Genomic DNA, 25,281 nt, shown 5'->3' on the forward strand with positions numbered 1-25,281 from the left:
AAAAAAATTAAAAAAAACACTGATTTTCCTTAGCTTTGAATGTCTGTCATATTATCTATACTGATTGAAATGTACTTACTTCTAATGCATAATATACGGGTTTATCTCTGCCGAGTTTGTAAGCCACTGTGGTCAGAAGGCCATGTTCAGAAAATACACACTGTAGGAAAGAGAAAAAGAGTTTACAGCCAGGAAAACAAAAAGACAGCATAAGAAGATTTTTAAAGCAAAAATGATCTAGTTATAATTCAATAAACATGACAATTTAGAAAATATATCTTAAAAATAAAAATTACCAGTATTAAGAACAATACACTTGGGAGACTTGGATAGAGATATATATACTACTATATACAAAACAGATAACTAATAAGGATAACCAATAGCACAGGAAACTCTACTCAACACTCTGCAATGACCTACATGGGAAAAGATCTTAAAAAAGTGGACATTCTTTGCTGTACACCTGAAACTACCACAACATTATAAATCAACTGTTAACTTCAATAAAAATTATTTAAAAAAAAACAATACACTCAAATAGTACAAAAAGTTTATCCCTTGTTGGAATTAAGAATCTGACAAGCTCCTAGTGAGTTATTCTACTAACACAATTAAAAACACACATATAAAAGTTAAAGAACCTAAAATGGTTCTTACAAGAATGCTTCAAATGTAGTGATACTCATCATTTTTATTGAGCTCTAAATTAAACCCTGATAAAAAATTTTTAAAAAGCTGCTGACTCAAAAGTTACTTAATAGCAAATTATGTTCAAGTATTATTTATATGAAGTTAAAGAAGACTTCCATTAATCTTTTAATTTGAAAAACACCAACCTTACGGCCTGTATTACATAGTAAGAAGCAGCCTGTTCCATACCTGCAGTTAGGGGAAGAATGAACAGTGGGACAATTTTATTAAAAGTAAATGCTGAAACGTTAATAATACAACATTGACATTTAACATAGAACAATAAAAGAAATTAAATTTTTAGAAAAGTTTCAAAAGTTAACAAATATCAATACACTCTTGGAATAATGTTTTAAAGAACAGACTAGGGACTTCCCTGGTGGCCCAGTGGTAAAGAATTCTCCTGCCAATGCAGAGAACACTGGTTTGATCCCTGGTCTGGGAAGACCCCACATGCCACAGGGCAACTAAGCCCATGTGCTACAGCTACTGAGCCCACACGCCTCAAAGCCCGTGCTCTGCAACAAGATAAGCCAACCCAATGAGAAGCCCAAGCACCACTAGGAAGTAGCCCCCACTTGCCACAACTAGAGAAAGCCTGCACAGCAACCAAGACCCAGCATGGCCAAAAATAAACAAAATATTTTAAAAATATGTGCTTTCTTAAAGAAAAAAGTCTAGAATAAAATGTACTTAGTGGAATCCTAATGGAAAAACTCAACATTCAAAACACTAAGATCATGGCATCCAGTCCCATCACTTCATAGCAAATAGATGGGGGGAAAATGGAAACAGTGACAGACTTTATTTTCTTGGGATCCAAAATCACTGCAGATGGTGACTGCAGCCATGAAATTACAAGAGGCTTGCTCCTTGGAAGAAAAGCTATGACAAATCTAGACAGCATATTGAAAAGCAGAGATATTACTTTGCCTACAAAGGTCCATATGGTCAAAGCTGTGGTTTTTCCAGTAGTCATGTATGGATGTGAGAGTTGGAGCATAAAGAAGGCTGAGCGCCAAAGAATTGATGCTTTCAAACTGTGGTGCTGGAGAAGACTCTTGAGAGTCCCTTGGATAGCAAGGAGATCAAACCAGTTAATCCTAAAGGAAATCAACTCTGAATATTCATTGGAAGGACCAATGCTAAAGCTGAGGCTCCAATACTTTGGCCATCTGATGCAAAGAGCCGACTCATTGGAAAAGACCCTGATGCTGGGAAAGATTGAGGGCAGGAGAAGGGAGCGGCGGAGGATGAGATGGTTTCATGGCATCACTGACTCAATGGACATGAGTTTGAGCAAGCTCCAGGAGTTGGTGATGGAAAGGGAAGCCTGGCGTGCTGCAGTCCATGGGGTCGCAAAGCATTGGACACGACTGAGTGACTGAACAACAATGAAAAAATGCAAGTATAGTATTTGGAGCTTAGTCGTAACCCAAGTTCATGTTTATATTAATAAAATAGCACTGAGTTACAATAAATCCTAAATTCTCTCACAGTTACATCTCTACTAATCCACGTGGAGGGAAACATCATGGCTAATAGCCATTCAGCAATGGGGCAGGCCAGCCTAGCTCCATTATTAGGCAGTCGTAAACCTCTGGCATGGAGACGGTGTAGGTCCAGTGTGGGGGAAAAGTGTAGCTGGACTTTGGCACAGGAGTAGCTAGGAGGGAAAAGCTATTGCTGGTCTATCTTCTCCCTTCCCTACATAGGATAGGGTGTTCTAACAGTGCTCAGAGAGTCAGAGCCAGCACGTAGCACAGCTGCCAGGGAAGAACTGAATTTACTTTGTGGCGGCCTTATCAGGAAAAGCTTTGGACTCTGTAACAAATCTGGCACTTGGACATGCACGAGTGGTTCTGAATTGTGCTGAGCAGATAAGTGGTTCAAGCTGATATCAGCAAGGGTCCCATGGCAACACTTTTCAAATAAGTTGGCTGTCATCCCTGGCTTACCACAGCTGTCCTAACCTGCCTGGGATTCCCTCCCCACAGGCCCTGCTGCTGTGCTCTGTGACATTCATTAGCCCAGGTGGGAGGGCTCAGCCCAGGGGTACGCAGACAGATCCCAGCAGATGCTGCTATTAATATTAGTCAGTGCTAAGCCAACAGACCCCACTGGCTGTGTTTGTCTTATGGAGCAAACAGAACGGGGGCAATTTTTTCTGAAAAACATTTTTCCAGGAACCACTGATGTGAAGAAGAATTCGCCCAATACCATCCATCTCTTTTGCTTGATTCAAGCATGATTGTGGGCTGCTTGATGACCAGCCAGCACATTCAGGGAGCATGGCATCCATCAGTATCTACCTCAGTTTTCAAAGACACCAGTAGGCGAGAGTACTGGAGTGGGTTGCCATTGCCTTCCCCGCAAGTAACACTAGGTTCAGGTAATAATACATTTATGAAGTCAAAACACATAAATCTCTATACCTTTTTACTTCTGTAATGCTGAAAAAGCTACATATTTTAAGTCAATCTCCGTGAACAAATATTCATAAAAGTGGAAGTTAATTATCTGTTCCACACTTTATAAAGGAGAAATCTGTACTGATTTAGTCCCCATATAAACACTATGTATACTAAACAGTAGTGTACAAGTCCTAAATTACGAAATTGACACAGAGGCTCAAGGTACTTCATAGAAGTAAATTCTTAAGTTCATGTACACTTAATAAGTAATTAATGAGCATTATCAACACATGAAGAGACTTCTTTGCTACATTTAGGCCACAACATTTTTTTTTTTTTTTTTTTGTGGCCAAACAATATGTGGGATCTTAGTTCCCCAACCAAGGATAGAACCCATGCCCCTTGCAGGAGAAACTTGGAGTCTTAACCACTGGACCACCAGGGAAGTCCCTAGGCTACTGCTTTCAAAGCCATATATAGGCAATTATTTTCCTCTTAAATGTTATTTTTTTATTCCCAGTCATCAAAAATATATGGGATTTTCAGCATTTATATGGTCTACCAATCCATTCTCAAGATTCTGCTGTATTCAGACAGTGGGAGTGGTGGGGTAGGGGTGTGTGAGTGGTCCTAGTTGAATCTGTGGAAGAGACAGGAGGCCTCTGCTCCTACACTTAGAGCCTCTGGGAGAGAGGAGGCACTTAAAACACAAGCTTTTAAATTAAAAACACAAACGAACAAAATTCCCCAAAGTTGGAAAGATCCTATTAATCTAACAAACTGTCTACTTCACTCCCCCTTCCTGGATGGTTGCCTTTTTGCATAGCACATTCTGTCTTGCTGTCTCTATCTTCTACTTACCTGCATCTCTTCTGACCATTTGTAACTTAGCTTCTATTTTGAGCATTCTATTAAAGCTTCATTCTTGGAGGTCACCACTGAAGACCTGATTTCTATGTCCTTTTCGTTCTATTTTGCACTGCTTACCAGGCCCCTCTCTTAAAGAGAGACCCTGGATCTCCACATTAATGACTCACTACATTTTATTTGTCTGAATTCTCCATCCAGTCATCTCTTCCTTCTTCTAAATATCTCCTCTACCTATATACTTTTTCTTGGTAATTTCATCAATTCTTATTGCTTCAAAAATCACCTCTAAATATGGGAAATTCAAAATCTATACTTTTATACTACATTCATTCCCCATGACCATGTATGTATAATGTATAGCCTACCAGTATCACCAACGTATCCCAAACACAAAGTCTTCTACTTTAACCCATTCCATACTTTGGCTACGTCTAACCACTGGGACCAGCTGACTAGACTCCATACCTGCTTCCTGTCTCGTGTTCCTCTGCAGTGCCATGGACATCCACCCATACCTCCATCTCAGTCCTCCTCATCCTTCATAGTCCTTGTTGCTGTTACTGAGATGCTGTAGTAGCCTCCATGTCCTCTCTGCCTCTAGTTTTTCCTCACTTTATTTTTTTTTTAAATTTTGGTTATTTATTTTTGGCTATGCTGGGTCTTCATTGCTGAGCGGGCTTTATCTAGTTGCAGCAAGTGGGGGCTCCTCTCTAGTTACAGTGCTAGGGCTTCTCATTGTGGTGGCTTCTCTGGTTGTAGAGCACGGGCTCTAGGTGCGGGAGCTTCAGTTGTTGCAGTATGTGGGCTCAGTAGTTGTGGCTCCTCGGCTCTAGAGCACAAGCTCAGTAGTTGTGGCACAGGGGCTTAGTTGCTATGTGGCATGTGGGATCTTCTGGGATCAAGGATCGAACCGTGACTCCTGCATTGGGAGGCAGATTCTTTACCACGGAACCACCAGGGAAGCCCTCTCCTCACTTTAACCCAGGACTGCCATATCATTAATGAACAGCTCCAGTCATCTCTGAATAGCAGCCCCCAAACCTTCAGGAAGTATCTCTTACTCTGGAATTTAGGGTGTCACACCACCTTAGCCTTATTTCCCCACGATCACTTTCCTCCCCAACTGTTCTCTACATTCTCTAAATAAATTTTCCATTTCTTTCTCTAAATAAGTTTTCCATTTCCTTATTTGCATCTTGGTTCAGTGTTCCACGTGTTCACCAATACTGCTCAGTCTTCAAAATGTCTCACCACTAACAATCTTTGTGATTTTTCTTCCCTCCCTTTGAAACCCAACAGCAGTACTTCCAAGTTTCTTATGGCACATAAGTTCTGATTTATACTATGATGAATTGTATATCTGTGATCTTTTCCTTCAGGAAGAGAAACATGAGCCAAAGATCTTACAATTCTTCACCTCTTTCAACCTGCAGGGGCTGCTGAGGTACTCCGCCTGCCCTCCCTAACTTAAATCCCGCATTTCTGGAATTGGCTGATAATGCTTAAGAGGGAGGGGAGCATAAACAGAAACAAAATCAGGCAACTTTACTGGGCACCTCCCATGTGCTCTACAGTGTCAGGTACTTGCCAAAGAGAAATAGCATCTGCTTTACTAGCATTAGGGTGCCAGGCAGAGGAGGAAAGAAGAGGGTAGTGGGGATAGCCTACTTTTCTATCTATCATTTCTCTGACTCCTGACTTAGCTACCTGGAATCCAGAATTCAAAGAATATGTTTCTAGACCCACAGGATACCATGCATGACCTGTGAAGAATTTTCCTATCTCTCTTCTCAGAAAAACTGTCACCCAAATGTCACACTTTTGCATGAGGACTTCTGACCCTACTAGAGTATAAGAATACTACATCTAAAATACAGAGACATTCCATTACTGACAAAAAGGAGAATGTAAGCAGTGAAGTTAACATTAGTGAGAGAATTAGAAAACGCTCAACAGGACTTCCCTGGCGGTCTGGAGGTTAAGACCCCACACTGTCACTGCAGAGGGTGTGGGTTTGACCCCTGGTCCGGGAACTAAGGTCCCACATACTGTGGGGTGTGGCCAAAAAAAGAATCCTCGAGATAAAAACCATCAAAGGTAGACAGCCTGCTGCCAGGGCTGTGGAAATCTTTTCCACACAGGGGACAGTAAAGTATAAAGGTCAAGTGCCCTAAATCGAATCAGCTGGATTCGGATGCAAAGACTGCTTTCCTCACTTGTTAGCTTAACTTCTCTGAGTATCTGTTTTTCTCATCCTAAAGTGGGAGTCATCTTATCATTCTTAAATATGGGGCTTGTTACAGACTACATGTGTGACTATTAAGAAGATAAGATGAGAAGAAAAATGCACCAAATCTCTACTTCTGTCATTCCTTCTGCTTTGTGTTGAGGCAGAAACTTCAAATAACGGGGAAAAAGCATAGTGCCAGAGAAATAACTTTGAAAAATCCCACAAAAATATGACTTTGAAATTAGTGAGAAAGTCTTGTGCAGGAACAATATGTTGAAAATTAGAGTTTCTTCCCTCTGCTCAGCCTCCCTCCAACAACCTCTGCAAAGGGCAAGAATACTTTATTTTTTATTATTTAAAAATTTTTTTAAAATTATATTCATTTTGGCTGCCTGTATGGCATGTGGGGTTGTCACGTTCCCTGACTAGGGATCGAACCCATGCCTCCTACATTGGACATGTAGAGTCTTAACCACTGGACCACCAGGGAAGTCCGTCCCAAGGCAAAAATACTTTAAACCAGCATTTAGTTTCTGTATGGGAAAGGTTTTGAATTTTATAAATTAAGGTTTTCACAAGCTTCATCAGTGTGTTTACATATGCCGTGGTTTGATTTATGTGAAGGAGATGAAGAAAAACAAATGGCAAAAAGTGTAAACATATATAACGGTACTGGCACTCTTGAACTATTAATTTTTGGTCTGGAGAAACTTCAAAAGCTTTTCCTCATTCCAAACACCAAAGGAAAAAACAAACAAACGAGACCCCCTTGGTTTGCAGGTCTGTTTCTTAAAACTCACGTGTTTTTGGCTTGTCCATCTTGGAAGCACATTTGTCCTACCAACGCAGCAGACTGGTCTCCCAAACACTGAAAGGATATATGACAATAAAGAATACTAAGACAATATTATCCATTTTCTTTTTAGGAGAGCCATAAGATTTGTTTTTTCTTCTTCATTTAAGAAGGAGCGAATTGTCTTATATTCTTTGTATTGCCTCCATTTGGCCATTGCCCTATGTGTTAATGCTCCGAACAGGGATAGGAAGGGAGAGTTAGAATTAATTTACTCAACAAAATTCTTAATAGCCCACACTGCATCCCAGCAAAACAAGAATTAGCCAATTCTTCTGCTCTTACTTATTTTCCATAGTTAAAGAAGGAACAGATTGATTAAGGCAAGCCAGAACATGAAAGGGGGTGGGGTAGGGAGGTGGTAGGGAGATGTTTGGTGATGAAACTTACCCCAGATATTGGCACACCTTCCAAGGCCCCAGCTTTCTAATGAAATTTTAAAAAAGGATTATGAATAATCACAAATTTGGCTCTACTAACATAACTGTAATAGAAATGAACACAAATAGCAACATGCCAGAGCATGTGGGCAGACAAGACAAAGCAAGTGTTTCAACTACATGAGTGGTTCAGAGAGAGAGATACTAGAAATATTCCTTGAAGAGACATGGACATGAAACACTGGACAGGGAGCCAGGAGATGCAGGATCTACTCCTGGTTAGTTAAGTTAGTCACTGAGCAGGCTGCTGAAACTTCTCTATACCTCAATTTATTCATCTACAAAATGGGCCTGAGCTTATATGAATGCCACAGACCATTAGTTCTTTGCTATTATTGCTGTTACTATGAACAGACTAACACATCCTTCATAATGAACCCAGAGCTATCAAACCAGCACAGAACATGTTTATTTTGGAAGGCTGAATTTTACTAACTGTTCTTCCTACCCAAACTGCTCTTGATAAATAAGAAACAAGAGAGAGGTTCAGGTATGGGGCATTATTTGTTCATAGTCAACATCATTCTTCAAGTTTTCATAAGCAAGAATTAATTTGTGTCATGAATAGTGGTTTTGATTTTGAGCCAGTATGGCTAGCACTTTAAGGAAAAAATGAGATTTAAGTGGCTGACTGTGAACTTTACCAAATTTAATTTTGAAAAAAATACTTACACTAATACAAACCAACATGTAGTGATATCAAGGAATTAGGGGAAAGGAATATGATCTCCAAAGTACCTGTGATGTATTGGATTGGCTTAAAAGTTCATTCAGGTTTTTCCATATCATCTTACAGAAAAACCTGAACAAACATTATGATGAACCTGATATTAGGAAGAGTACCAAACAAAAGCTTTCACCTGACCTTTCAGCCTGCCATTTCTCTGGGAGCTTTGGGTTCCCCCTCTATGATAGTGAGGGGAAGAAGAGAAGCCACCTCACACAGCTATGGTTAGGAAGTAAGAGCATGCATGTGGAAACCATTCACAAATTAGAAAATACCCACTAGATAGTGGGGTGATATTTTATTTCTTTTATGCTTTTGGGTTAGTCCAAGACCTTTTATTTACTGTATATATTCTTGGACAATCTGAACCTGGCTTATAAGTGAAAGTGAATCAGGAAACCTAGAGACTGGATATGTAAGGTATTCAGATACTGGAAGAAGTCTTGCTTACACTATTCAAGTTATTATCAAACTACCAGCAGAATCTACTATGTGCGGTCAGGCACGGAAAGCACTCTTTTTTCTTTACAGGGAGGGGGTCCCTGGAGGATTCCTGGGAATATTCTCTGGTGAAGCATGCAGAAAAAGTGACAGTGCATTTCCAACTAACTGGTCTGAAAGGTTGGGCAAGATGTCATTTAAGAGACACAGAGAACATATAAAAACTATACCTCATTTCCCTATTATGCTACAGCCCAAAAGCACATCACAACCATACTTTGTAATAGGGTCCATCAGAATTTCTCATTTCAGAAAACTATCTTAGTCTTTTATTTTGAAACATCACTCCTAGTTTTATGGAGGACTTAAAAAGAAACAAATAAGATTATGTTTTAATAACAACTAAAGCTTCATTAGAGCTTATAATAATTTGGAGGGTCATGGAAGAGTCTGGATTAATTTGCTGAGTAAATGGATTTCTGCTTATCTAAAACTAAATGGAAATGCACTGTATCTTTTCCAAATGAACGGGTAGCATCATTGGTGGGCAACCTACTCACCGGGCTATGAGAGATTTTCTATAGTCAGCAAGGGGGAGAGAGGGGGACAGAAGGATAATATTTTAAATGCAAGAGAAAACTAGGCCAGTTAAATGTTTTTTCAACCATCCTCTGAAACTGTTTCTCAAGAACAGTTTTTTTTCCTCTGACCCAAGTCAGTTTATAGGTAGCTATGAAATTATCGAAGCACTTTTAAACTGTAGATAAGCAATGATTATGCTTCCCTTAAAAAATTCCATGTTGCCTTAAAAAGGCTTTATTATAAATGAAACACTTAAGACTTCTTGCTTAAGCTTTAACCAGAACACTCGGGTATTGTAGTGTATTAAGTCTGTAAGTAGACTAATATTTTTTATGAAATGTCCAAACATTAATTTTTGGTAATTAATCATAGACTTTTCTTAATTTTTACCATACGTTCTAGATTTTTGAGCTTAAACACCAGTTTAAATCATCCTAGAGGTTTTCATTCCTGGTGTGTAATCAGAAATACTCAGCGATGCTATGTGTAATTTGTGCTTAGACTACTTCTTCTGTGGGTTTCAATGAAAGCAACAGTAAAAATGCCCAAGATGAAAACCAGTTTAATTAACAATCACAAATCAGAACAGACTCTTTGCTTTCAGCTTCTCTGCTAAAGTTTTGTTCAGGCTGACAAAGAATCTGAGACATGGTCTGGCCATTAAAGGAGATTCAACAGGAAAAAGAATGCCACTAAAATGTGAAGAGACATTCCTATAAATTAAAAGCAGGCAATGCAACTACTAAACAGTTATTTGGATTAAAAGAAGAAACTGGCTCAAATCTTCCCTTATCACCTACCGCAATTAGATTATCTCATCAATACTTTAAAATACTCAAAGAAAAGCCAATAAAGTTCATAGTATATAAAGTTTTATATGTAGTTTTATATAAAGTATACATAAAACAAATTGGCAAGAAGGACTCAAGAATTTGAAGTTATAAAACTATTTAGACAATATTAAGTTCTTATTTTACATACTGCCAACATTCATAAAAAATTCATGGGTCTCAAAATATAAAACATAACACAACTGACTTTTGAATTCTGTATAGGAAGGTTTTTATTAAGATAAAAATTAAATTAAAAAAATTTCTTTTTCTTTTTACCATTAGGCCATAGATCTCTGAAGAACTCCGGACATTTGGAAGAATTTTCATTGGAATTTCAAAAAATCTAAAAAAAAAAAAACAGTAAAATAAGATTGGGTATATAATACTATTTTAAGTAAACATCTAGAAACATTTATATGAATTTAAAGGCATGCAAACAAAAATTTAAAATGGGCATATTTGAGAGTTGAGTTAAATGGGAAGAAATAAATAAGCCAGCAGTAGGCTTAGATATTTAACACTCCTTACATAAAGAAATCAATACAAAAGCAAAAGTACACAAAAAACAAAGTACTTTTATAAAGGAACCTAATTTTCCTTGAAGAATAATTGAGACAATTACTTAATTTGGCCTGTTTATTATATATGCAGTAATAGTCTCTTACAGGGAGCCCAGTCTTGTGCTCTGATGACCCAGAGGGTGGGATGTGGTAGGGGAGGGAGGATCAAGAGGGAAGGTGTATATATACATATTCGCATTGTTGTATGGCAGAAACCAACACAACATTGTAAAGCGATTATCCTCCAATTAGAAAAAAAAAATTATACAACATAGACTTGTATATTGTAGTTAAATATCAACAAAGTTTGGTGCTCCACTGACAACCTGAAAATAATTAAGATTTAGGTTATCAACAGGCAACAAATTAGAAAACTATTCTGAGGGCAAAACACAACTCACTCGCAGAGCTCTTTATCCCATTCCAAAGAATGGATGTTGAAAAGCATTGTCCTGCTTGCATTTGTTACATCTGTACAATGGACCCCTCCACTGGCTCCTCCTGTCAAGCTCTGGACAGAAGAAAATGACATGTTAAATCTGTACTTATTTGCAATTTAATTTCTACTTTGTCAAGAGCCAGAATCTGTTGCAGAGCCCATACAGCAAGAGAATGAAACATTTCAATTACTTCATCTTCTAGTGTTCTTTGGTATCCAACAGAAATACAATGTAACAGAACCACATTGACCCACACATGTAATTGGATATTTTCTAGTTGCTACAATTAAAAAGCATAAAGAAGCAGGTGAAATGAATAATACTGTAAGTTTTATTTATTATATTATATTAATATATTCAAAATATCCTTTCAATGTATGAAATTATTACTAAGACATTTTATCTTCTTTTTTGTATTAACTCTTTGAAATGCAGTGTATATTTTACACTCATGCACACCTCAATTCAGACCTGCTGCATCTCAAGTGCTCCATGGCCATATATGGTCAAGTGGCCATCATAGTAGACAGCAGTTCTAGTTGATGGTTAACGAAAACAAAAAAATCAGTTTTGCTTTCATCCTCTTATCTTTGGAAGATGCAGAGTCTTATTAAATTTGATGTGCTTACCTCTTGGGATGTTATGGACCTGTGTTGCTCCTGTTCTTGTTGTATGTGTGCATGTGTGTGTGTGTGTGTGTGTGCGTGTGTGCCAGTTTTGAAGTAACAATTCTCACCGGGCTGCACTGCACTGATCCAAGCACCTATCCTGAAAGCAGAGCTTTAAACTCTCTCATGTTAATACCCTTGGACCTGAACTACAAGGACTGCTGCTTTCTTTTATGTAGAAGCAGTGAGAAGTAAGAAAGGAACACAAGTGCAGCAATGGCATCATGTGGGAACAGGGGAGGAAGGGGACAGCTCAGTGTGCTCCCTCGAGTGTCCTGCAGCTCACAGTTCAACATACTGCCTTACTCTGGCTCCAGGCAATGGTGAGAACTATTGTCCGAGTTATTTCAACTGTGACTAAAACATATGAAAGCTGCTGGCCATGAACACAAAGCAGAGCGTGCCCTGGCCAAGACAGGGAGGGCTGGGGAAGGCGCCACTTCCTGATAGAGGGTTTTGTCTGATCTGTTCTGTGGATCTGGCAAGTGACAAGAGGGGCAATGTTCCTTTAACGTTTCCCTGAATGTTGAAAAAAATAATAATCCCACGCTTACAGAAGTGTTTGCAAATGAAATTATATGTCTGGGATTTGTTTTAAAATTATCCATGGGGAGAAGGAGTGAGTATAGTGGGAACAAGTTTGGCCATAGCCAATGACTGTAGCTGACTCATTATTCTAGAGGTTCATGGCACTATTCCCTCCATGTTTTGGGTGTATTTGAAAATACCCTTGAAAATAACTGAGAATAAGAAAGGCAGGGAGATAAGGAGAGGGAGGGAAGAGAAGATATGTATGTATCTGGGAAATGTTTGTTTCTACTCATTCATGTTCAGTTTAGGGAAGATTATATAACAGAAATTTCCACTATGATTTTTCATATCGTGGCCTAATTGAGTAATAGACAGCTATGTTATGTTGAAAGCAAATGCTAAAAAGTAGTCCCAGGTGTATTACCATGTTAAATAGTAGAAAATAGAAGAGATAATTTCTTCTAAGAAATGGCTAGTGGAAAAGAAGTACAGTTAACCCTTGTACAACACAGGTTCAAACTGTGCTGGCGTGCTTATATGTAGATTTTTAAAATAAAAACTATAGTATTATACAATCTGTAAATACAGACTGCTAACTATCTCTGGTGGGTCCTAGAGCCAGTCCTCTGCATGTACCAAAGGAGTGAATAATAGGCAAGGGATACAGGCAACTGAAATTTACTACTTGACAATTACCTAAATTAGTTATGCTAAAGGTAACAGACATGAGATATGGTTTTGGCAATCATCCTTCATTTTTACTGAAACAAGGCAAGAAAAAAATCAAAAGGAAGTAGCCAAAAATGCCTCTCAAATGACAGCTGAAATTTTCTGCTATTTCTTGAGTGGTTTTTCTTAATGATGTTGCCAACTAAAAAGTTTGAAACTCTCCATAGAAAAAAGATAAGCAATTTAAAAATGTTTTCCATACATACATGATTTTTAAACATACCCAAATAAGCCATGAATCAATGGTCCCAAAAAGAGCTCTATCTTCTTCAACGGCCTTTTGAACTTTTCTCACATTGTCAAGGAGCCAACGAAGCTTCACCGCACTGAAATAAGTGCTAAGTGGAAGGCCTGTCTTGGACTAAATACAGTTATGACATTCAGCCAGCAAATGAAACTCATAACAGCTTAAAATAAAACACCAAATCAAAAAGGTCAACAAATTACAAAATATGCAATGACCCTAAAGGCAATCTCAAAGTATTATGGATAAAAAGCACTTTTCCTATCTCGTGGCACAGGAAAGCATGTTCATGAACAAAAATCAGAGGGATATGTTTGCAGTTCAAAGAGCATCCATGTAGCCAGATAAAGAGAAAATTAAATGACACATGCCCTGAAACCTAGATAGCTCAGCCACAGATGTTAACATTTGTGATAAGTTAGTATTACACACAGAACCTAGTCCAAAACCCTGCCTTTTATTTTATATTCAGTGAAATTAATATTTAAAACTATTAAAAATCAGAGAGTGCAAGTTTATCAGTTCATAAACTAATGACCACAATCAGAAGATTGTTTTAAGATAGATAAGACTTAACAAAAACAATATATTTGTGTGCTAAAAATATAATAAATACATAGTCAAACACACATACATATTCAAATAACATAAAATTGGTGGACAATAGAGCTCAAAGACACGCCAGATGAAAGCAACCCAAAGTTATTCTATTTAAGAAAGTAGTTGCCAGTTGAAATACAGTGTTGTACACATGAAACTTATATGATTTTACAAACCAGTGTTACTTCAATTAATTTAAATAGTGTGTGTGTGTGTATATATAAAGATTGAGTTTGCATAAATTCCACAAATACATTCAACAAAGGGAAGGTTAACTGAATAAAGGATAGAGGGTAAAAATGAAACACAGGTTTCCTTGAGAATGGATCCAGTACAATTCATTTTAGTTAGCATATTAAACACTATATTTAGAAGGGCTGGTGAAAGTGATTAAAAAAATACATCAAAATAATGCAACTATCTTTTCCTTCTCAATCCCCATTCTCATTTAGCACCTCATCTAACTGCAGGAAGTGATCCTTTTTCCTTCTCACCTCCCATGGATATGTGTAGTAAAAAATCTCTATTTAACACTGTAATGCAACCTTGTAAGTTAAGAATCTTAGCTCACAGTTTACTGTGAAAAGATCCATGCTCAAAAATTATAATAGAAATGACATATGGGCTTTAGAAATAATAGAAATAACATATGCTTCTTTCATTTGAGGGACCAAGGGTCATCCCACAAACCAAAGAGAAAGGTAGCATATTAAAAAGCAGAGACATTACTTTGCCAACATATGTCTGTCTAGTCAAAGCTATGGTTTTTGCAGTAGTCATGTGTGGATGTGAAAGTTGGACTATAAGGAAAGCTGAGCACTGAAGAATTGATGCTTTTGAACTGTGGTGTTGGAGAAGACTCTTGAGAGTCCCTTGGACTGCAAGGAGATCCAACCAGTTCATCTTAAAGGAGATCAGTCCTGGGTGTTCATTGGTAGGACTGATGTTGAAGCTGAAACTCCAACCCTTTGGTCACCTGATGCAAAGAGCTGACACATTTGAAAAGACCCTGATGCTGGGAAAGATTGAGGGCAGGAGGAGAAGGGGACGACAGAGGATGAGATGGTTGGATGGCATCACCGACTCAATGGATATGAGAGTTGGTGATGGACAGGGAGGCCTGGCGTGTTGTGGTTCATGGGGTCGCAAAGAGTCGGACACAACTGAGCGACTGAACTGAACTGAACTGTGGCTCAGCTGGTAAAAAATCCGCCTGCAAGGCAGGAGACCTGGGTTCAATCCCTGGGTTGGGAAGATCCCAACCCAGAATGCAAAGGCTACCCACTCCAGTATTCTGGCCTGGAGAACTCCACAGACTGTATTAGTCCATGGGGTCGCAAAGAGTCAGACATGACTGAGTGACTTTCACTTTCACACTTTCACTTTCAGAATCAACAACCACAAGAAACTACCATTTAAGAGTCCCACTGACAAATATAAAGGGAATAAACCAAAAGCCTCAAACAAACAAACAAACCAAAATCAAACAAACAAAAAACTCTGGAATTTCCTTTTGGATACTAGGAGAACTTGACCTTGCTAACAAAAGTACCTCACCTGTTTTAAAATTTTTCTCCCCGTTTGTCTGAAGAGAGATCTATATAAGGACCGAAAACTAGGCAATTTTTTGGCATCTTCATATGAAGAAAATTGGAAGAGGAATTCACGGAAACGCTGGAGTGTATTCTACTTTCTCTCCCTGAGTCCAGATGCCTAAAACCTCAAAAGCACCCAGAACTTTCTTTGATGGATGGTGAAAAAGCAAGAGAGAAGGATCTGGAAAGCATGGTGGAATTATAGAAGCACTCCTTAGGGAGTATGGTTTAAGCCTCTGAGACACTTTATCATCCCCTCCAGCCTATTTATCTTGGAACATTATTTCTCCAATTCACCACAGAGCAAGGAAGACAGGTAATTATCTGTAGAGAAATATTCTATAAATTGTATTTAAATAACAATTGTGCAATAAGACAGAAAGCCTGGTGAAATCTCCAAGCTTTTTTTCTGTTAAACAAGAATTTTAATAGCATATTTTTGAAGAGATCTCTTACCTTGACAAAGTTATTATTTCCTGGGATTCTTTTACTAAGACTCTCAACAGTAGACTGGGTTCTTAGGTCAAGCCACACTATAGATCAAAACACAATAATAAATATGAAAAACTTGATTTAAAAAAAATCAGACCTTAATGAAATCACTGTCAAGGATAGGAGACCGATTAGTTTCTATAAGCAATTAAAATGCTGTAGCTTACCAAAGACAGAAATTAGAAAATTAGAAATGAATGGGCATATTGTTAGAAGAGAGGATAAATTTATGAGGGAGAACTTAAAGCTTTTATGCAAAATTATAGACCAAGTTAGGAGAATAATACATACCTTAGGGTGCTATTTTGTATCCTTTTTATAGAAAAAGATGAAAAACTGTTTTGGATATGGACTTTCTATGCATACACGAGTGCAGAAAAAAATCTAAATGCAAGGCAGGCTAGTTGCCAGGGCAAAATGCACAGCTCAGGATCACTGTACTAGGTATAAAAGGCTGTACCTTGGAAAAACTGGGTAGCAATTTGTGACAAAGTAGAGAACCTGACACTATTATAGAGGGAAAAAATTAGATTCATTTACTTATGTACAGAATGCTTATATTAAACTCTTTCAAAGTAGACTAGAATCCGGAATCATTACACGAATCATTTAAAGGTCACCATTCTTTCTCCTTGCTAGAATATAAAGTAAACTCTCCACTTTAACAGATCAACCTTGTTTTTACTGAGTAACTATCACTCGCTTTCTGATCTCCCTAAGTAGGAAGTTGTGTTCTGATTTACAACAGAAGGCTTGAGAAAGAGAACGCATTAAAGGGTATACAAAGTAATTGTGAAAGATAAACAATAGTATCAGCTGAGCTTTATTTGTCAGATTTCAGTTCTGAACCAAACTTCTGTAACTTTGAATATGTGAGTGCTCACTCGATATTTTTAGGCACTGACTATGCTCAGATGCCTCCTGAAAACAGTCTATTTAAAGGGCACCAGGAAGATCATGCATGCTTGTCTGCTGCCCATGTGAGTGCTGGCTGTTATTGTCTAGTTTGGCTCACCCTTAACTATACTATGCCTTTCTCTTCATTTAAAAACCAGTTACTTCCTGTTGTGGATTTTAATCAATTCTTTTTAATTACTTAAAGCATTATTTCCCTTGAGGGCAGTCTGTGCTTGATTTTGATGGTGGCTACTTTGCAGGAGAACTGAATCAGGGACTTCAGGATACTATACTGCTGTGGTCCCCAATCTTCTTGGCACCAAGGACTGGTTTTGTGGAAGACAATTTGTTCCAGGACCAGGGAGGAGGAGAGGGGTGATGATTCAAGTGCAGTAGGGTTCGAGCTCCTACGAGAATCTAATGCTGTTGTTGATCTGACAGAGGCAGTAATGTGAGGGATGGAGAGCAGCTGTAAATACAGGTGAAGCTTTGCTTGCTTGCTTGCCCTCCATTCACCTCCTGTTATGTGGCCCAGTTCCTAACTGGTCACGGACCAGTACTGATCCACAGCCTGGGGGTTGGGGACCCCTGCTATACTGGTTTCCAAAGTAAAAAACAAGGCTCTTCATCACCAAGGAAACAGGAGGCAAAGAGGAAGCCCATGGAAATACACAGCCAAGCAGTGACCCCTGCTCTTTGCTGCCAGGCATCCATTCTTCTTGCTGCCGGGAGCCGTAGCTCTGATTCTCTTTAGGAAACCACCCCTCCTTCAACCTCAGCCTGAGATTCCACCCTACCCTCGGCTCTAGGATCTTGTCCCCAATGATTGGTTCGGGTGTAGTCAGATTAGCCTGCCTGAGATTTTTGTGCTTAGTCCGCAAGAGTCCCTGTTCTCAGCTCAGCTTGGGAGTGTGCAGCTGGGACCTGCTGCGCCCTGGAAGAGAGCTGAATCAGCCACAACTGGAGTCAACCTCAAAGAGACAGACTGGTGGGGGACCCAGGTGATACTGTCTGACCCAGGAATCAAACAGCCCCTGAACAAAACTACTCACAGAATTCCTGTTGTTTTTTTTTTTTCCCTTTATAACTTCATTTTAGTCGGGGCTGACTTTTCTATGACTTGCCCTGGGACGGATACAAGCCATTAGCAGAAGCCTCATGGAATCTCCAAGGTCTCCTGTGTCCAGGGAAAATGACAGTCTATCCACTTTGTCCACAGAGGCAGTGGTGTGTGACTGTGACCCAAGTGGACCTTCCTCATAGGCAAGCAACCCTAGCAGGTGTTAATGGCTGGACCAGAGTAGTTGGGCAAAGTAGAGGCATTCTAGAGAAAAGTTTTAAATCTGTGACAGGTAGAATTCACGAACACATCTCAGTCCTCCATGTTTCAAACTATAATGGGCTAGGGGTTTAAAATCAATGTAACTTTGATTACCTATGCAAAAAAAATGAAATAAGATGGGTTAGGATGGAAAATGTCAACATTCACTGAACTCAGCAGGATAAATATTGACTTATGAAACTTTGTTTTAGTTATGCTGGTTTGCTGAATCATGAGGTAAAATTTATTTTTTATCAAGGGACACTGCTCTAGGCTTTAGGCTTTTTTTGCTTACTGATTCAAAGCCTTCCAGATCAGCATTTTTCTATATTTTAATGGACATAAAAATTACTAGGGAGTTTAAAGATAAATCCCACTGCCAGAAATTCTAGGACAATAGGTCTGGGGAGGGGGCCCAGAAATTACACCTTTTAAATAAACATCCTCTCTTTAAGAAACACTGCGAGACTCAACAGCAGTGGTTCTGATCCAGAAAGCTCACCTGAACCACCTGGAAAACTTTGAAATCACACATCCTGGTCCCTACATCAGAGGATTCTTATTTTATTTTTTTCCTTTTGTGGCCATGCTGCATGGCATGTGGGATCTCAGTTCCCCAACCAGGGAAATGAACCCGCGCCCCCTGCAGTAGAAGTGTGGAGTCTTAACCACCAGGGAAGTCCCTGCATTGTAGGAATCTGGTTGCGAGTCCAGGCAAGGAGAGCCTGAGTCCTCCTACCTGTGTTATTCCGTGTTCTGCTCAAGCTTGAGTACCCCTTTTTTAGGGCATGTTCTTTAGGACACTGAATTTGTTCCAATTGTTAATTTCAAAACAAAACTAGACACACACTGATGATCAAGTGGCTCTGTGACTCTATTGCTCTTGGACAAGGACTACTTAAGTTAACGGGGCACCATCCTCCTCCCTTAAAAGCTTCGAAGTACCCACAGTACTGGTATCTGGTACCAGTATCTGGTATCCACAGAATGAACCAAAGAGAGTCAAAACACTGGAGGTGAAATCTACATTTTTGACTTTGCCGCCAACAAGCTATGTGACTCAAGCAAGTCTCATTTCCCTTTAGGACTTGGGTTTCCAGAATATAAAATAAGGCAGTTTAGACTAGCTGGTCTCAGAAGTCCCTCTCCTTCCATTATCCCATGATCACAGAAGGCTGGCAGAATTTTTGTTTTTATAACTCGAGTATAAAGTGATTAGAATACATGGAATGAATTAGTAAAACTGCCAAAGAGGAAAATGTCAGTGGTTGGTACACTACCAAGCAATACACAAATGCTTGAAATTAATTGAATTAAGAACAAAGGAAAATTAGAAAACTCATTAAAGGAGCTAAGATGGCAGAATTACATGAGCAGAATAAGAGACCAAAAGCCAAAGAGAAGATCCCGAGCAGGAGGACTAAGCCCCATGTGGAGGTAATCTCTGAGAACAATCAGAAGAGGTGCTAGATCCAGAACCAACAGCAGCAGTCAATTTTCCCCAACACGTCGGAGTTGGAAGCTGGGGTGCGAGCAAGAGCCAGAGCACCAATACCTGAGGAAGCGCCAGCAGCTGGAACTGAAGAGCCAGAGGGAACAACGGCAGCTGGATCTGAAGGACCAGGAGAAACTGGAGCAGCTGGAGCATTAGGAGAAATAATGGCAATTCATGCTAGAGATGGCCAGGTTCAAGGTTTGCGTTCTCTTCCTGACCATTTAGGACATGTTGGCTCACATGGGCAAGTTCATCAATGAACAGTCTTCTACCCATTTGAGTGTATAAAAAGGTAAGGAAGAGACGTGGAGCAGAAGGGGAACAGAGGCTGTCCAGTCAGTCTCTGGTTCAATAGCATTTCCGGCTGGACAAAGATCAGGTCAATTCCTGCCTCTTGTTCAGATGACTCTTCCCTACCTGGCCACACAGTCTGCGTCCCAGTTAGGAAAGTGGCTCAGTTGGTTATTGACTGCTGACCCAACTGCAGAACTGAAATGCTGTGTGATGCAGTGAGTGAGTGCATCACTAGGGGATGTATGAGTGGAATGTTAAGGGAACTGCTAGTCTCTGCAGAAGTGGGCAGGGCATCCATAGGAAAACAAGTGGCTTTGGGAAGGCAGTGCCCCAGGAAAGCACTTCCCTGGAAGGGTGGCAGGAGGTAAAGTCCACAGAAAGCAACAGCATGTCTAGAGGGAACAGGGAATTGCTCAGTCCCAAAGTGATTCAGAAAAACATCAGAAGGAAAACAGAGTCCAGAACACCATACAGCCTGTTTCTAGAAAACACGTCCCTTACTTAGACTAAATAAACTGGATTTAAATGGTTCTCACCATCAAATGAATAGGTTCCAAAAACCCAACTTGGGTGACCTGGAATTTGTCTTTGTATTAAATGAAGTCATATCCAATATATGTCTCATAGATTTAGTTTGTTCTGAAAAACAAAGTTTTAAGAGTAAAGAAAAATGCAGTTGCCTCAAAGCCCATGGGTCAAGGTTAATTGAGTGATGTAGTAAAGAGTATAGGGTAAGAAACCTGTTTTAGAATATTTAGAAATTTGAATCAGTTTTGGGAACAACAGAAGGGAAATGTACCAAAGTAGGGCGGGGGGACCACACTAGAGATCATCTAAATTATTTTCAGTTGACTAGAAGCAAAGGCAAATAATACAGCTCCTAGGGATGGTTTGCTATGAGGTGCTACTAGCCTGACAGTGAGATAAGGTAAGGCCACAGGTTATGGAAGAACTAAGCAAGGACTGCTGACAGTTACACTCAATGTTATTGGGTTGCTTTCCCCACAATGGACATTAAATCTAGGAAACTAGATTTAACTGCTATGTGTTATGGTAATTAGCTAAAAGTTAAGCTATTCTAATTAAGCTGGGCATGAGGTCATTTGTAAAGGGGAAGAGACTGTCCCTCAGCTGATGACATTTTCTGAAATCAGGTGGGGACCAAAAGAAAAATGGCGAGTTGGGGGAGGGGCGGTGAATGAAAACATGTATGTCAAAATTTGGGGGCTAAAACCTATTTCAGCTTTTAGGTGTATAAATGTCAAGATGCCAATGGCTGACGTGGGTGCATGTGAGCCCTGGTAGGCTCTGCGTTTCCCCTAAGAAAGAACACCTGCTGTTTAAACCAGCCATTTCATCTGGCGTTCCTGGACTGAAAAGGTCATCAGCCAATTCAGAATAGTGGCCACATTCTGAACACTTACTGAAGCCTGATAGTCTGCTAGGCATTGTTTTAAGTGTCCCATGTGTATTAATTCATTGATCCTCAAGCCTATGAGGGCTGCTTTTAATTTCTCCAGCTTAATCACTCAGGAAACAGGCACAGAATGGCAGTAAGTGGAAAAGGCAGAATTTGAACCCAGAGTCTGAGTCCAGAATTAAATCTCTGTGATATAGATGTAACCAAGAAGAAGTCATAGCCTTAAATAGAATATGAAAAAACATAGGTCCAAGTTGAACTCTAATTTAGATTCTTTTTGTTTAAACTGGCAGAATTGAGGAATCCAAGCACCACAAAATATGGCAGTATTTCTTTACCCAGGATTGAAGGAGATGTAAGGCATTCAAAGCACTATGTAACAACAGATATGACAAAACGAAAAATAAGTGGATTGTGACAGAGTGGAATACTCCATATTTTAACAAAAAATAACAACCTGCTCCCTTCCCAAGAAAAACAATACAATACAAAACCACACCTTTGTTGTTTAAGACCAAGCCTGCTTAGGAGTTTTAGGAGGTTTGCCAGCTATGGTTTTCTTTCATGTTGATACTCTGAAACATATCCCAGTTCCCAAAAAGATAAAAGAATGGAGCTTATCAAGTTTCCTTCAGATTTCAACAGATGACTAGCCAGATTTAATCATTGGCCTGGGGTGAACTAATATGCAAAAATTTTTTAAAAAGGCAAAGGGAATGACCAATGTCTAAAACTGTCACTCTCTGCATAAAGAGTCATGTGTCACAGGAAACTTTAAATCCAGTACCTTAGAAAAAATGTTTGTAATACCATTTAAAGAAGGAATAATGGCTGAGAGACACATGATTTTTATTGGTGGTTTTCTGTAATATACTACAGGGCTCACATCAGTGACTCTGGCCTCCCTGGATATTAGTCCTTACCATGAATAATATTTTGACATTAAATCATGAATTGTGTTCGACAGAAAGCTACCACGATGAGGGTCCTATTGTACTTGGCTTGCCGTGCGCACCAAGCAACTTCAGCAGTGAGTGACGAAACTTAGCTGAGAAGTGGGGAAAGAGCCAGGCCATCTGAGTCAAGCCAGAATGTTTCCCCAGCAGCATCAGTGAAATATGTATATGAATTTGCAAAAATATCAGTTGCTTCAAGCCTTCCCCCACTCAACATCTGAACTACCTGTGGAGCTTTGTGCTTCTTTATCGGTTTAGTCTGTGGTACATTTGTCAATATAAACCTCCTTTTCAATACTATTAAGAAGACAGCAAAGCCTGTAGACCACTAAAAAAAAAAAAGGTGGTTCTGGAAGGAAAAGGCTTAGAAAAATGGTGGGGAGAGGAGTGGAGGGAATTCTTTGGAAAATATTGATGAAGATAATGCTGAGAGGGAGAGAGGAAAGTCAGAGGGATGAGGAAAATGAAAGACAGGCGAGAGAAGGCAGAGGCCTGCTTCAGATCCAGGGCCACAAAGCTGCTGCAATCCACCTGTGAGACCATCACGGTAAACGGCTGCATCATGCCACAGGGACTAGGAAGGAGGGATGTGTTTTTATCTCCACCTTGGGTACCATACCAATGTTCACCTCGCCAATCACAGAACTAACATAGAAACGCTAAGACAATATGAAGCTTCTGAAACAGACCATCTGTGCCTCAATAGATACCTTTGCATGTTTTTTTATCTCATAAGCATACCGTTAGAAAAGATGTCAAATGACAAACACACCCTAATGACAAGGAAGAACAAATAGCCTGTCTTGGTCTTCAGTGTCTTCCCCAAGCCTGTTTCATGTCCACTAATAGGACCCCAAATTTCTCCTCTCTGTTATTGTACAGGGGCTGAGTGAGTAGATTACCTATCCAGGACCTCATAAAAATGGTGACATAGTAAAAAGCAATTAAAAAAAGAAGACTGTCCCTCTCTTGTGCTTGCCTATAACAAATACTGTTCATCGGTTATATAATTTACTAAGTAAACAGAGAGAAAAATGAAGAAGCACAGGATAGGCATCGAGTTAGAAAAGGTTTACAAGAGGAAGGGACAAGGAAGGAAGAAAATATATAGATAGAGAAAGAGGGAAAAAGTTGAAAACCCACAGGCCATGATATAAATGAAGACAAAGAAGCTCAAAGACAAAAATATGTAAAAAGCTGATTCTGTTTTCATCAATTCCCTTTCATGTTGTTTCAAGATAAAGCTTCTAAAGATTTCATATTGTGTAGATATTCTCAACTGAAAACTTGCATGGACATATGCCACCTTAGTATTTCCTGGGTAGAAGAAAATTGGAGGCAGAATTTATCCTTGTCATGACTTAGTGGCATCTCCTCCCAGCTAATTACTCTCTGTCCTCCTTTTCTATTCTCTTTCCTTGTCTAGCCGCCAAATTTCTACCCCTAGCCTTCTGTGTCACCAAGGCAAGCATAGTAACTGCCTGGTTTGTCACTATCTGCCTAGGGGTCATCACAGTACCTGTCTACAGAAAGGCACTTAAACTTTAGTTGCATAAATTAATGTAACCTTCATTCTTATGGTGAATTCATCTATAATAAACTGAGACTATATTAACAACTTTTTTTTTTTTTTTTTGGATGCACCACAAGGCACGCAGGGTCTTAGTTCCCTGACCAGGGATCAAACCTGCACCCCTTGCACTGGAAGCATGGAGTCTTACCCACTGGACCACCAGGGAAGTTCCTGTTATCAACTTTTAAGTCTACCTTTTGAACGATCTCTTTATAACAGAGCCACAAATTCTAATTGTCCAGAAATGAGCTTTAATTCCAAGTCCCATATTCAACTTGTCCAAGAAAGTCATTTTTCTCTCATGTTGGCACTCTTTAAATATTACTTAATTTCCTTCTGTTTCCTCAGGCTAAAAATCTTATAGCCGTGTTTTATTTTTGCTTCATGTTTATGCCCTATTCAATTTCCAAACATACCAGTTGTATCTTTCCTCTGAAAGGTCTGGCCAATTTGTCTCTCCAATCTTACTGTTCTAATCCCATCAGCTCATTAGCAGTTTCAATTAACTCCTTTGCTAGATTTTACTGAAGAGAGTAATCTTGTCCTTTTTAATATAATTACTTACATGGTAGGATTTAAATGCTTCCTATTTGTCCTTCCTGGTTCTATTCCTTTTTCTTTCCTTTCCTGCATTCTTTTTAAAAGTCATTCCATTTTCCCCCTTTATTATACATTATTTACTCTTTTACTGCTTAGCCTAGAGACTACAACATGCATCCTTGACAGTACTAGAACCACAAGACACTTTAACCTCATCTACTAAATATTCCTTTCATGTACTATTGTTGCCATGTAGTATTTAAAATTTTAATATATTTTGAATATCACAATACGTTATTATTTTATACAGTCAAAATTCAGCTAGAATGACCTACATATTTTCTCTTTCTTGGCCTCTGTATTCCTCCTTGCATTGCTGAATTTCCACCTGAGAACATTTTTTTCCTTTTACCAGAAAAAAACTATTTAGTTTTTCTTTCAGTAGGGGTTTGCTTGTAATGATTTTTCTAAGTTTTGGTTTGTCATTGCCTTTATATTTTACCTTCATTTCTTAAGGATATTTTCACTAAATACAGAATTCTAGGTGAATATTATTTTCTTTTAGCACTTCAAAGATTTCATTCCGCTGTACTCTGTTTCCATTGAGAAATCAGCTAGAAGTTTTAGTGTTGCTCTCATCAAAGTCACATCCTCTGGCTACTTTAAAATTCTTTTTATCTTTAGGTCTCAGCCTGTGTTTGTGTATGGCTTTCTGTGTATATATCTTGCCTGGGGATTCACAGTGCTTCTTGAATTGGTGGCATATTTTTCAACAGTTTTGAAAAACTTTCCTCTCTCACTTTCCTTTTCTTCTGGGTCCCCAATTAAAAATATGTTGAATCT

The 25,281-nt window shown here is 39.1% G+C and overlaps 1 protein-coding gene across 6 annotated transcripts in view; it reads right to left on the reverse strand.

The window, feature by feature from the left end:
- GK (glycerol kinase) overlaps positions 1-25,281 on the reverse strand; it is a 76,172-nt gene that overhangs the window by 26,814 nt on the left and 24,077 nt on the right. For 2 of the 6 annotated variants that reach the window (XM_010822101.4, XM_010822100.4), the window contains exons 5-14: positions 19,716-19,799; positions 15,907-15,983; positions 13,235-13,372; positions 11,045-11,154; positions 10,360-10,426; positions 9,229-9,246; positions 7,451-7,486; positions 7,008-7,075; positions 840-882; positions 80-160 (exon numbers count right to left, since the gene is read on the reverse strand). In XM_010822101.4, the coding sequence (XP_010820403.1) occupies positions 80-160; positions 840-882; positions 7,008-7,075; positions 7,451-7,486; positions 9,229-9,246; positions 10,360-10,426; positions 11,045-11,154; positions 13,235-13,372; positions 15,907-15,983; positions 19,716-19,799 (722 nt within the window). The remainder of the gene's footprint in view (positions 1-79; positions 161-839; positions 883-7,007; positions 7,076-7,450; positions 7,487-9,228; positions 9,247-10,359; positions 10,427-11,044; positions 11,155-13,234; positions 13,373-15,906; positions 15,984-19,715; positions 19,800-25,281) is intronic. The other 4 variants (XM_024987813.2, XM_005228313.3, XM_005228312.5 and 1 more) reach the window with 3 other exon arrangements.

This window comes from Bos taurus, chromosome X (assembly GCF_002263795.3).
Source record: "Bos taurus isolate L1 Dominette 01449 registration number 42190680 breed Hereford chromosome X, ARS-UCD2.0, whole genome shotgun sequence".
Taxonomy (NCBI): domain Eukaryota; kingdom Metazoa; phylum Chordata; class Mammalia; order Artiodactyla; family Bovidae; genus Bos; species Bos taurus.